The 12,852-nt window shown below is 39.2% G+C and overlaps 1 protein-coding gene across 2 annotated transcripts in view; it reads left to right on the top strand.

Moving 5' to 3' along the window:
- The window catches only part of PFKM (phosphofructokinase, muscle), a 103,422-nt gene that overhangs the window by 53,576 nt on the left and 36,994 nt on the right, over positions 1–12,852 (top strand). For both annotated transcript variants that reach the window (XM_063428165.1, XM_063428167.1), the window contains exons 6-8: positions 5,989–6,178; positions 7,885–8,050; positions 12,299–12,343. In XM_063428165.1, coding sequence (XP_063284235.1) covers positions 5,989–6,178; positions 7,885–8,050; positions 12,299–12,343 — 401 coding nt within the window. The remainder of the gene's footprint in view (positions 1–5,988; positions 6,179–7,884; positions 8,051–12,298; positions 12,344–12,852) is intronic.

Raw genomic sequence — 12,852 nt, 5'->3', positions numbered from 1 at the left:
TTGATCCACATATGGTGGGATTGCCTATTTATATCACCTTTGTGGATGCAAGTATTCAGATAAGTGTTATGTATAGTCAAGCAAGCAATTAATTAATTGTGATTCTAAAATGGCTCTGCCTAATATCTTTTCAGCTTCCCTTCCCAAACCTTTGATAAAATTGTGACATTTTTCCTGGCGGCCAAAAAAGTAATTATTTCCAAATGGAATTCATCACATATCCCCTCTTTAACCCCTTAAGGACACATGACATGTGTGACATGTCATGATTCCCTTTTATTCCAGAAGTTTGGTCCTTAAGGGGTTAAACTAAATAACATCCGTACTAAATGAAACTAAAGCCAATGTTCACTAAAGTGAATGTTTCACAGACAGAACAACTCAATGACAGCATTCACTAAGATCTGGGAACCTTGGGAGGACATGTGGACATGGGGTACATTGATGGGTTAAATCCCTGTTAGATATACCTATAAGACAAGTAGTGTATTATGTTGTATAATTCACTGAAGATGCCATGTTGCCCCCTCTTTCTTGTTCATCAAACCTATGTGAATAGTGGTAAAGTTATCTGATCTCCCTCTAAAACCATTTATCCGTAACTGTCAATGTTACGAGATTACAAGTTTCCATGTCCTTCTATTCAAATAACTTTGTGCATATGTACTCTTGTCAAAACCAGCACAATGTATGATGTTTTGATGTACTTTTCTACTATGTAAAATCTGAATTAAAAAAGTGAAAATAAAATAAGAGGGTGGCGATGTATAATAAAAAAAAAAAAATAAGGCAACGCTGAAAGACACCACAACTCAATTGAGGGCGGCGGACATTCCTTATAAATGGGGACACCCCCGCACGCTAATTGCCACCAAAAGCGGGCAAACCCACAAACTGACAACGCCAGAAGACGCACCCCAATTTCTTCAAGCTTTAGGCATTCGCCCAGAGGCAGGCGCCAGGAGCAACACGACACACCGATGGGATGTCGCCAACATAACACCGTTTACCCCTTCGGAGCCGGCGGCCCCAGCAGGACGCAGTACCACGCACCCAACCGGCACTTGATAGGGAAAAGTTCCCCGCCACAAGGAACCAACGGATATGCCGGCTGGTTCTTTTGTTTGTTTGGACTTATTGGTGTTTCTAATTTTGTTTGGACTTATTGATGTTTCCGTTACACTGCCTAGTACAATATCCACCACCGGGAATGTATAATTTTGTACATAACCTGTTTGCCAGTTCTGCATTTTTGCCCTAGTCGGCGGACGGCCCACACCTATCAGGCGAACACACGAATCGCACTATAGATTGTGTCCTCTGACCTGACTCAATCCAAGATCCACAACCCCCTCCCCCTCCGTCCCCCCCCCCCAGGACTCCGGGGTTAAGGAGCCCTAAAGCATAGTGGCCTTGTAATGTCTCTGCCCGTTAATCCGGGGACCCAAAACCAGGCACCCAGACCCAAGCTCACCTCACCAAACTACTACGTCACCTTATAGCTCATACCTGGAAGATGTAATGCCAACCAAGTCGCTACACCCACCTCAGCATAACATGTGCACACCCCGAGCCTGTATACTAGAGAGCTGGTCTTAGAGGCCGTGGCCTTCAAACGTGTACCTCAGCTTACCTGATATGGGTTGACGCTTTTAGTCTCTGAGGCAAACCAACTCACCTGTACACTATCACACTGTTGATAAATCACCACAAGGAGCTTTACCTGTCTCTACCATTTAGCAGCTGCGCAACCACATGTCTTGTACCCTGTACACTCAAAATTTTCCTATAGCACTGAGTACTACGCGTCAGAACATCTTAGCCCAGAAGATAAGGTGCTGTAGTTATGCAACCAACACTTGCCATGGCTAACTCCCCTGCCTCACATTATACAAGTGTCGCTATAGCATAAGCACTTGCAGCCTGTTCCCTTATTCATATGTCCCAGACATTGAAGATCAACTTCACACACACTAAGCTTATGTACCCAAAGTTGACTACTCTTGTATACCCTGCCTGATTGTATATACAGTGTCTACCACCCTGTTTAAAAAAAAAAAAAAAAATAAGTGCAGATTTTCATGCAGGAACGTTGTTCATGTTCATGTCTTATCAAGGCTTACCTATATTTGTAACACTGCGCTTCAAAAATAAAGAATTAAAAAAAAAAAAACATACTTATAACTACCATTGTCAGAAACCTAATTCGGGAGCCGGTCTAGACACCATCATTATCTTCTCGGCCATGCAACCAATTCTGTATGTTCTATTAACATTGTGCATTTCTAATCTATGTTTACCATTTTGTGGCATTTTGTAATAAGTTTGTTTCTTGTTCATAAACTAAAAATTCAAGCAGAATTTTTATAAAGTATTAAAAAAAAGTACAATCTGAAGGTCTTATTTTTCAAGAAAAAGTCATCTAGGTTTAATAACCTCCACCATTCTTGGCTCCATATCAATGCTATTTTTCAGTGCAAATTGTAATAAATGTTGCGTAGCAAGAAGAAAAAAAAAAAAAAAAAAAAAAAAATAAAATAAAATAAAAAAACACAAAAACATCCCCAGATAAAATGAATTAGGAAAAATGATACGGTTGTATTGTAAGGTGAATACCAGAAAATTATTTTTTTTTTTGCAACTCCATTGTGTTCATAGAGACAGAGAGCTTTTAATATTTCTCCAAAAATATCTTAAAGGTTTTGTTTCTTCACAAATGTTTAGGTTGTATGTGCCATAGAAAAGGATGCCCTGTTATAGAGAATCACTATGACATCTTGACCTTTCTTTTTAGGTTATCAATTGCAAGCAAATGGTACTTCAGTCTGAAACTATTCAATAGCCACAGAGTTACTCTCAATGTCAAAGATAAAAATAACCTGCCATTTTGGTGCCAAACAAGGTCAAAGTTCTATCTAGAGTCCAATTTCAAATGCCAAACCTAAATAGAAATGATACTCTTGACCTTTTCATTTACCACTGGGTTCCTGCAGTTCAAAATAGTGTCATAAGACATTATTTAGTCTAGAAGTCACTAGAGAACCTGAGCTTATGCATCCTTTATACATCATGTATCCTTTGCTTCTTTTAGGTACATGTGATCTTCACTGTTATTTTTACATTCTAGAGAAGTTAATTATTTGTCCAAATTGATAGAAAACATTCTAGTGTATAGAACTTCATATATTTTAAAAACATGAGTTCCCAACTACTGTGACATTTTGTTTAGATGTAAAAAATAAAATGAAAAATAACTAAGAACACAGAAAGGGAGTCCCTATTATATAATGTGGTTGTCCACTCAACCAAAAGGTTTGAGCCCTTCAAAATGAGAAACTCAAAACGTAAAGAAAGAAGTGGATATAAAAAAACAAAAAAATTGTATTACATTTCTTTTAAAAGACTAATGAACAATAATGCCTAATGTCTAAAAGAGCAAAACTCAAAAATAATAGAAAAAAATAATGATATATATATATATATATATATCTCCAAAGCTCCTGCACTCCAACTAAACAAAATAAATACCTGGTGCTCTGGTCACATAAAGTATAAATATTGAAAGAAATACTGGCACTTCAGGATATGGTAAAAAAAAAAGATAAGTTCTTCTTTATTATTACAGCTTTCATCAGGACATTCATAGGTGCCATTGATATAAAATAACTTCACCATACAACCTTCAGCACACAAACAATGTGCTGTTGCCTGGTTACTAATTTCCACCAAATATAGTAATGCCCATAATTAAACACTGATGGTTCAAGTGTCCATATTCTATAAGTAACTATAATATAACATTAGTCACTCAACAATAGAGTAGGGGCTTGAGGCAATGTCCGAGAAAGGCTGTTCCCTGAGCTAGCTCTGGCCAACAGGTTAATTACAGCACACTTTCCCTACTTATTTGCCAGCCTTCAAGGACAAAATCTATTATACATATAATGGAAAGAACATAATAAAACATGCACATGCGCTTGACGCGTGTTTCACCCTCTATGCTGGTGGTCATCGAGCACGAACAAAGCTTCCCCAGCAAGTGCTTGAAATAGCCTGCCCTTTTATCTGATAGGCTGTTAATATAATTGAGATCAGGTGTTGTTAGCCAGTGCTAGAAAGTATTAATTAACCCTAGCTATCAGGACTATGCAGTTTCCTGGTGTCTCCAGATGTGGAACACCAGAGAACTAATTCGGGATGGTGGGACAACACCCCAAAGTCGGTACTGTCCCTGGCGAAAGCAGGACACTTGTGAGGCATGCCAATTGGATGTTTCTTTTTGAGCAGCATTGGAAGCATTCAGTGTCATCATATGTAAAAAAAAAGGTCTTCAGTGAGAGTCTCCAAAAGCTTTAACTCTGACAATCATTAATGGTGTAGTTTATGCAATGTTTTATATATGTACTCTTTTATTTCTATATTTAGAAAGTTAAAAAATTAACTTCTTTTTTTTTTTTTTGCATGTTATGTAATTAAAAATTGCAGGGAAGACAAACATATTTTACACTGGAAACCCCATAACAAGTTTATCCATTACCTTACCCACAAGTGGGTGTTTCATAAAAGAAATAAATGTTTATCTGCCTAAAAATTTATTATTTTTCTAAGGGGCCTTTGTAATTATTGTACATTTTAACAAATATACCTAAATGATAATATAGGACAGGGGAAGGCAACCTTAAGCACTCTAGAAGTTGTGTACTAAATCTCCCATAAATGCTCTTACAGCCATTATACTGGCAATGCATCATGTGAGATGTAGTTCAAAAATCTGGAGTGCCAAGGTTGCCTACCCCTGATATAGGATATGAACAGCTAATTATAAACACACCTATTACTAAGTCTTCCCATGACATATAATGTGAGATTAATCATACAAAATATCTATCCTTATTGATATATGCATGTTTAAAATATGGCCAGTAATACCAGACTGCACTATGTCTTCCAATACTAATCAGCTGCAATAATTGTAGGAAATATTTGGACAGCTCTTACGTCTGCTTTCTTCACATGTCATTGTGCCAGGCAGGCAGAGATAGTAAAAGCAAACCATTGATTTATTTAAACAGAATGCTAAACATCCATGTGCTGTGCTGGCACGATCACCCTTTCTAACAAACACTGGAGAAATATTTCCCCTTAAGTTCCTTTGCTGCTCAGCTTAACAATGCTGCTATGCTATTTTAGGATGTGCTAGTAATAGTAGCAATGTGTAAATAGAATTAATATATATGTGTAGATATTTATAATGGTGTAACTCCCTATAACATTTCCATTTTAGAGCCACAATGGAATTACCAAGCATTTTACAACATAGGAAAATTACTCATTCTATAAAGTGGACCTTTGACATAGGTTTTGGAATAATAAAATGGGCAGAATGGTCTGCCAAGTAAAATAAAAGATGATCAATTAAGTAAATCATAATTTGCATTATTGCCCAGAGATTGTGGTATTTTGACATTCTGTGTCGCCCGCCATCTTTTCTGTTGGCACATGGTTAAAGCTTTGCAAATCTCTTTGTAGCAATTGTCTCATGAGAAGAATCTGTGATAACTTGTCATTTGATTATTTGTCTGTTTAAATGGATAAAATATTTTATAATATTAGACCTTTTGGAGTATAGAGTCACGGCCATTTATATTATATGCCACCCAGCCTTAGAGTTATCAAAATTCAGATGAGTGGGGGCAAAGTGCGCATCCAGAAAGGAGCTGTCTGCAAGTCTGACAACCATCACATCCAATGCAAGGTCTCTTTCTTTACAAAAATACCTAGGCCTCATTAATGTTTATTTTTATTTGACCTACTTGACCATGAAATTCGAAAATAGGCTGTGTCTCAATTTACTACGTTATGTATGTTGACACAACTACATTGCAAATAGCATCTTTATTTGATGGAGTAGAGGAAAATCTCGCATAAATAAATAAAATATAGGTTTCCAAGTTTAAATTTGTTGCTTTTAATGTATTCCTTTTGTAGGGTGGTACAGTAATTGGAAGTGCTCGATGTCAAGATTTCCGTGGAAGAGAGGGAAGACTTAAAGCCGCGTGCAACCTTGTGAAGAAAGGCATTACCAATCTATGTGTTATAGGTGGAGATGGTAGTTTGACTGGAGCTGATACTTTCCGAGCAGAGTGGAGTGGCTTGCTGGTTGATTTAGTTAAAGCAGGTAATTGGTTAAACTTTGACCATCCCTATTTTCAGTAGTTATTGACTAATTGCATTTTTGTTTCCTAAGTGTTAAATATGTTCCGCCATATATTTTTTTAAAGATTATACTGCATATTTAACCTAGGGGTTTTATTAGAGGGGCTGACCAGGGCTGGAACCCTGAGGGACCTGTTGAAAAGACCAAAGTTAGATTTTTAACACCGTTTTAATTGCTTGTCCTGAGTTCCTCTCTGCAGTGTAGGCAGTCAATATTTGAAGGTCTTTGCGAAAGTTCTGGTACTCTATAATTGCTTTGATTTGGGGGGATCATGATAAGGGTTATTGGAAAATTTTGTACAATAAAATAGTAGTAAATGTCCCACATGTAACCTCTGCAAAGACCAGAATTCAAGATCCGAAGTTAGAGGTACCCATGCAGAAGGGCAGTAAGTCTTTTCTTGGATCATATTTTAGTTTAGTTGGAGTAAAGTATGTAATAATCCTTTATAATGCCTGGGAATTTGCAGGTCGAGAGACTGTATAAAATGTTTTCTGCACTGGGATTTCGAGAGTAGAAAGCTGAAACTATTTTAATTGAATAAAAAATAAACTGTTCATAACTCAGGATTTTTACTGACATATTATGGTTTGAAAATCAATATTGTTCTGGAATTTTATCATAAAAGCTTTTATTTCCTGGAAAATGTTTTTTTTTATTTCCCATCTTCAGGATCCAGTGTAAAATTGTGGTATCTTCTCACATGACTATAGATCATTTTTTAAGAATATGAATTTAGATTTTAATTAGAATCAACGGACCGATTTGAAATGCAAATTTTGAAACCTTATATTTGAATAATATATGTGGTCTTTAAAATAACCTCAGGCCCCATTCACTCTAAATCAACTATGCGGTTTTGTTTACTGCTGCTAATAAGGCAATGTTTAATATTCTCCTGTATTTAAATATACTGGTAATCTGTTATGTTGTTAAAGCTCCTCTTAAAAAAAAAAAACCTTCAGCACATCACAACCATTTGAACCATTTTTAACGGTTATAGATGCACTTTAATTTTTTAGGTTTTTGGTTGTTTTTGTTTTTTTGCCCCTCCATTTTCCCTCGTTTTTAATATTTTGGGGAATTGACTTCAGCTTTCGTTTTATGCTTAAGATGAAGTAGGGACTGCTTTTACTTGCGTAGAGAGAAAACTTTTGTAATGGGTGTAGTTTAAACAAAATTCAGTTGCTAATGTAATTTACCCATAAACCATCAGTCAAAAGATTCTCATAAAAGGGCAAACAGCAGACTTCACAAAAAGAGGAAAAAATAATGGAGATTCAGCTCAAGGACAAAAATATAATTAAAGGCATACTTATTCAAGTAATTTTGGTGTATAGATCATGCTTCTGCTGTATCGCTGCTCAATTTTCTACCATCTAGGAGTTAAACCACTTTTGTTTCTGTTTATGCAGCCATAGCCACACCAAACCCTGTGATTGGCAGGACCTAAATGAAAACATTGTTTCATTTTTGATCAGATCTGTCAGCGCAGTGTGTTTACTTATCTCCTACTTTGTTACTTTGTGTTCCATTAAATAAAAACAATTAAAGACAAGTGGCAAGGGGTGGTAGTACATTCATTAAGATGTAGAGCAGTATTCCGTGATCTGGTATTCCTAAATTTTATGTAGTTTGAAACCACTAGTGTTGGTATTTTTTTGTAGGAAGAATAACTGCTGATGAAGCAAAGAAATCTAGTTTCCTTAATATCGTTGGCATGGTGGGATCCATTGATAATGACTTCTGTGGAACAGACATGACAATTGGTACAGATTCTGCTCTTCACAGAATCATGGAAATAGTGGATGCCATTACAACTACTGCACAAAGGTAAGGGGGAGGTGTGTGTGTGTGTGTGTGTGTCTGTCTCTCAAAACTATCTTACCACAAAAATAATGTGTAGATATATATTTAAATCCCTTTTTTTTATTTACATCTCCTTGCTTGGATTTGCTCTATGGAGACAGCTATAATAAATAATCTTTGGATGGAAGCTTATCACCAGTGGGGTACCTCAGGGATCTGTTATTGGACCCATTCTCTTTAATATTTTTATTAGTGATATTGCAGAAGGTCTTGATGGTAAGGTGTGTCTTTTTGCTGGTGATACTAAGATATGTAACAAGGTTGATGTTCCAGGAGGGATAAGCCAAATGGCAAATGATTTAGGTAAACTAGAAAAATGGTCAGAGTTGTGGCAACTGACATTTAATGTGGATAAGTGCAAGACGTCTTGGACGTAAAAACCCAAGGGCAGAGTACAGAATATTTGATAGAGTCCTAACCTCAACATCTGAGGAAAGGGATTTAGGGGTGATTATTTCTGATGACTTAAAGGTAGGCAGACAATGTAATAGAGCAGCAGGAAATGCTAGCAGAATGCTTGGTTGTATAGGGAGAGGTATTAGCAGTAGAAAGAGGGAAGAGCTCATTCCATTGTACAGAACACTGGTGAGACCTCACTTGGAGTATTGTACACAGTACTGGAGACCGTATCTTCAGAAGGATATTGATACCTTAGAGAGAGTTCAGAGAAGGGCTACTAAACTGGTTCATGGATTGCAGGATAAAACTTACCAGGAAAGGTTAAAGGATCTTAACATGTATAGCTTGGAGGAAAGACGAGACAGGGGGCATATGATAGAAACATTTAAATACATAAAGGGAATCAACACAGTAAAGGAGGAGACTATATTTAAAAGAAGAGGGGGGGCGTGGCCAGCCGAGCACCTAAGCAGACGTGTTTGCAGGGAGCTCCTGCAAAAAACCTCGAAAACAGCCCCAAAAAGCCACGAAAACCAGCAACCTCACCCTATAGCTGGAACTTTAAACCCCCCCAGGAGTGAGATGGGGCGTAAGCACCGTAGACTACTGGCATCTGAGGCTTCCACATTACCCGACATCAGACGGTCATTCGATAGGCCACAGCGGCCGGCACAGCCTAAGATGGCGCCGAACAGGCCTCAAAGCTCCAGTGAGTCGGAGGTGACCCCGGACGAAGAGGAACCAGGGACAACACAAACTCCCAGCACAGTGTACCAAAGGGAGGACTCAGACTCAGACACGTCACCCTCTACCAAAGGGGACATCAAAAGGCTCCTGCTTGAGCTCCGAGGGGTGTGGAAGAAAGATTTGGACGGAGTGCGTGGAGAAATGGGCGGCATCGTGTCCCGCTTGGGAGCGTTGGAGACCCGAGAGGCGGAGAGGGACACCAGCCTCACAGAGACCCGAGCAACCGTGGCAGAGCTCTCACAACAGCTCCAGCAACTCACACGCACCGTCACTGCCATTGAGACCAGGCACCGTAAGAAAAATATCCGCATCAGAGGGGTGCCGGAGACAGTGGGACCTGAGTCGGTGCTGGAGTTCGCCAACAAAATGGCCACGATAATGGATGTGAGGGGAGAAAGCGGATTACCGCCTATAGCCTCGGCATTTCGGATTCGGAAGGCCGCTACAGCCCCTGTGGACGCTCCCAGGGACATTATAGCAGTCACGCGGAGCGCTGCAGTGAAAGCAGCAGTACTGAACACCTCGCGGAACATACCCTCCCTCGCTGTGGAAAACTGCCGAGTGCAAATCTTCGACGACCTGCCATTTGCAGTACTGCTGGAAAGACACAGATTCATGCCGGTCACCAGGGTCCTCAGAGACCATGGAGTAAAGTACAGATGGGGCGCCTTAGGTACACTGGTGGTACCGCATGGAGACACAGTGCTGTCGCTGTCCGCGGGGGAAGACCCAACAGACCTCTTGGGGAAACTCCAACTTCCACGGCTGCTACCCGCAGAGCACCAGACGCCACAAACACGCAAACATCCCATCGAAGGAAGAGAAAACCCTGGCACAGCGATGGCGGAACGGAGACCCACTCACCGGTACCCTCCATAAGATAGGTAACCCAGAGGGGGGACCACAACCAAGGTGATGGAAAGGACTACACAGAGGCTCAGGTGGGACTTAAGCCCAGTTATCTCACACGAGACTGACTCCATAATTATTACTATTTTTATTTTCATTTTTATTTTTGTCCCCCTCGAGCTCTCTGAACTTTACCTACCCCACTGCTCTCCGGGTGGCCATACTGACTGCCTCTACCCCATAGCTGAGCAACCATAGCTTCAGAGGTGATGGAGAGTTCACCTTCAGCCCCACAATGGTTGCTCACACACTCCACCGATGTGACTATCTTCAATTCCCCATAACTGTTACCGTGTACCAACAATTTAGCCTCACTAATGTTACTGATAAGTGATTTCAAGAGGTACACCTCATCCCTATAAAACTGATAATGGGGCCCACCAATGTATATATAGTTTAATACCTAGAGCGTAGTTAACATGTTCCTCATCAAAGTGCTTATTTTAACCCCACGAATGCTGACAACATTGTGTGTATGTTAACCATACTTGAGAGGCTAATGTGTACATTGGAAAGTGTTGTTTCAACTTCGCATGAACCGCCCACCCATACTGTCAAATTGCTTAATTTAACTACCCAAGAGTATCCAACATGCCCCACTGCTGTACTTACCCCCAACCCACTAGAGTTACGAACAGGTGATACCAACGAGGCTACTGCAAGTCACCCGCGTTGCCCGCCACGGAGTACAAATAAATTCTATAAGAGTTAATACCAAAATCTACCCATATACTTACCTTGGCTCCACATGAGTCGCTAGTGTCCACTACCAGGGTGATATGCTTTTAACTATATGAGACTTCCCACCGGGATGTACCAAATGGTCACCTTAAAACTCACACAAGCGAATAGTTAGCTATGGCCCTACGAGAGTGACCAATGGGTTATATCAACTGGACCCTTATAGGCCCGCTTCAACCACGGTTATGTCGGCCCACGTAGACGCCCATAGGCCCCCACAAGCTAATAGCGCGCTGTACTATCAGGCCCGCTTGAGCAGCCGGCAAGGCAAACCAACGGGCTAAACCAGAACCCTTACGTGCCGCTGGAATGCTGCACGGCATGATGTACCTTAAAACCGTTATAGCCAATAGCATGCTGTACCAAACTGTTCACTATGAGCCCTAGTAGATTGCTATAACATACTACCTTATCTCATCGTCGCCCACACTGGAGATGCCAACATGATCATAAAAGAATGACTTATGTATAATGTTGACTTAAGTTGTGTTTACATTTTACCCTGTATTGGATGATTGTATGTTTACCACCAAAACCAGTGGAGACTTCCTCCACAACAAAAATAAAGAATTTAAAAAAAAAAAAAAAAAGAAGAAGAAAAACTACCACAACAAGAGGACATAGTCTTAAATTAGAGGGAGAAAGGTTTAAAAATAATATCAGGAAGTATTACTTTACTGAGAGGGTAGTGGATGCATGGAATAGCCTTCCAGCTGAAGTGGTAGAGGTTAACACAGTAAATGAGTTTAAACATGCATGGGATAGGCATAAGGCTTTCCTAACTATAAGATAAGGCCAGGGACTAATGAAAGTATTTAGAAAATTGGGCAGACTAGATGGGCCAAATGGTTCTTATCTGCTGTCACATTCTATGTTTCTATGTTATCTGCTTAACAAAACATGCAGATAAGCAAACGTTAGTATGCATTCATAAAACCTAACATGATGGCTCTCTGAATTGTTTCAAAACTAAATTATGCTTAGTGGTAGCAGATACGAGGTCCTTCTGACCATAGAAAGCGGAGTATGAAATTTTCAGCATTAATTAAAAAAAATATGACTTTATGAATCTAATTGACATGCAAGATGCATGCAATTGTATTCTCTGCATGGCAGCCACTATTTATTCCACAGAAATCAAACTGGTCAATCACCAAGACTTACTCCTTGCCACACAAAATGATAGTTACAGTAACTAGGTTCAAAATGTATTTACTGACTTTAAATTAATTGTTCTGCAATGCTTTTCTCCCACTTAAGAAAAGCCACATTGCAGCTGTGTTGTAATAACATCCCTAGCTTAACTGAAAATGATATAGTTTGTAAAATTAAATGGGTTTGTACTAAGAATTCAGAATTAATATATTTACAACTCATTTACTGCTATCTAACATTGTATCAAATTTTTACTTTTAGTCACCAAAGGACCTTTGTTCTAGAAGTGATGGGTCGTCACTGTGGGTAAGTTGTGTCATCCAGGTGAATGGCAGATTTCAGAAGCTCATCAATATCTGGCATATATGCAGTCTAACACCCAATGAACTGGTCACATATCTTATATTCTGTGAATCACCTGAATTCTTTGACAGTTGTATCAGATTATGCTTGTTCTATAGTTTATTTTTACAACCATGGCACATCCGCTGTGTATGTAGATAAAACTGAGAGGTAGTTATACTTTTGCAAGATATGCTAATTTAATCGAAGAAGGCATCACTTACCTGGAAATTACATCATTAAACATCACCTATAACTTGTTGTAATATTTTCTTCAGGCGATGGTCTGTATGCTTTTAAATTTATGTTAAAGATTTTGCCTTCACGATCCAATACAGTCCAGGCGAAGCTAGTGCATGCATTGCAATTAGAAGAAATTAGGTTTTTACTATTAAGTTTTTTTTTTTTTTTTTCTTCTCCTTTCTATGCATTCACTGTAGTGACTGTCGGGTACATAGGACAGAGCTTTTAAC

The sequence above is a fragment of the Pelobates fuscus genome, chromosome 1 (genome assembly GCF_036172605.1).
Source record: "Pelobates fuscus isolate aPelFus1 chromosome 1, aPelFus1.pri, whole genome shotgun sequence".
Classification (NCBI taxonomy): Eukaryota; Metazoa; Chordata; class Amphibia; order Anura; family Pelobatidae; genus Pelobates; species Pelobates fuscus.
The sequence above is the reverse complement of the archived record's forward strand: the minus strand, read 5'-3'. Positions and strand labels throughout refer to the sequence as shown.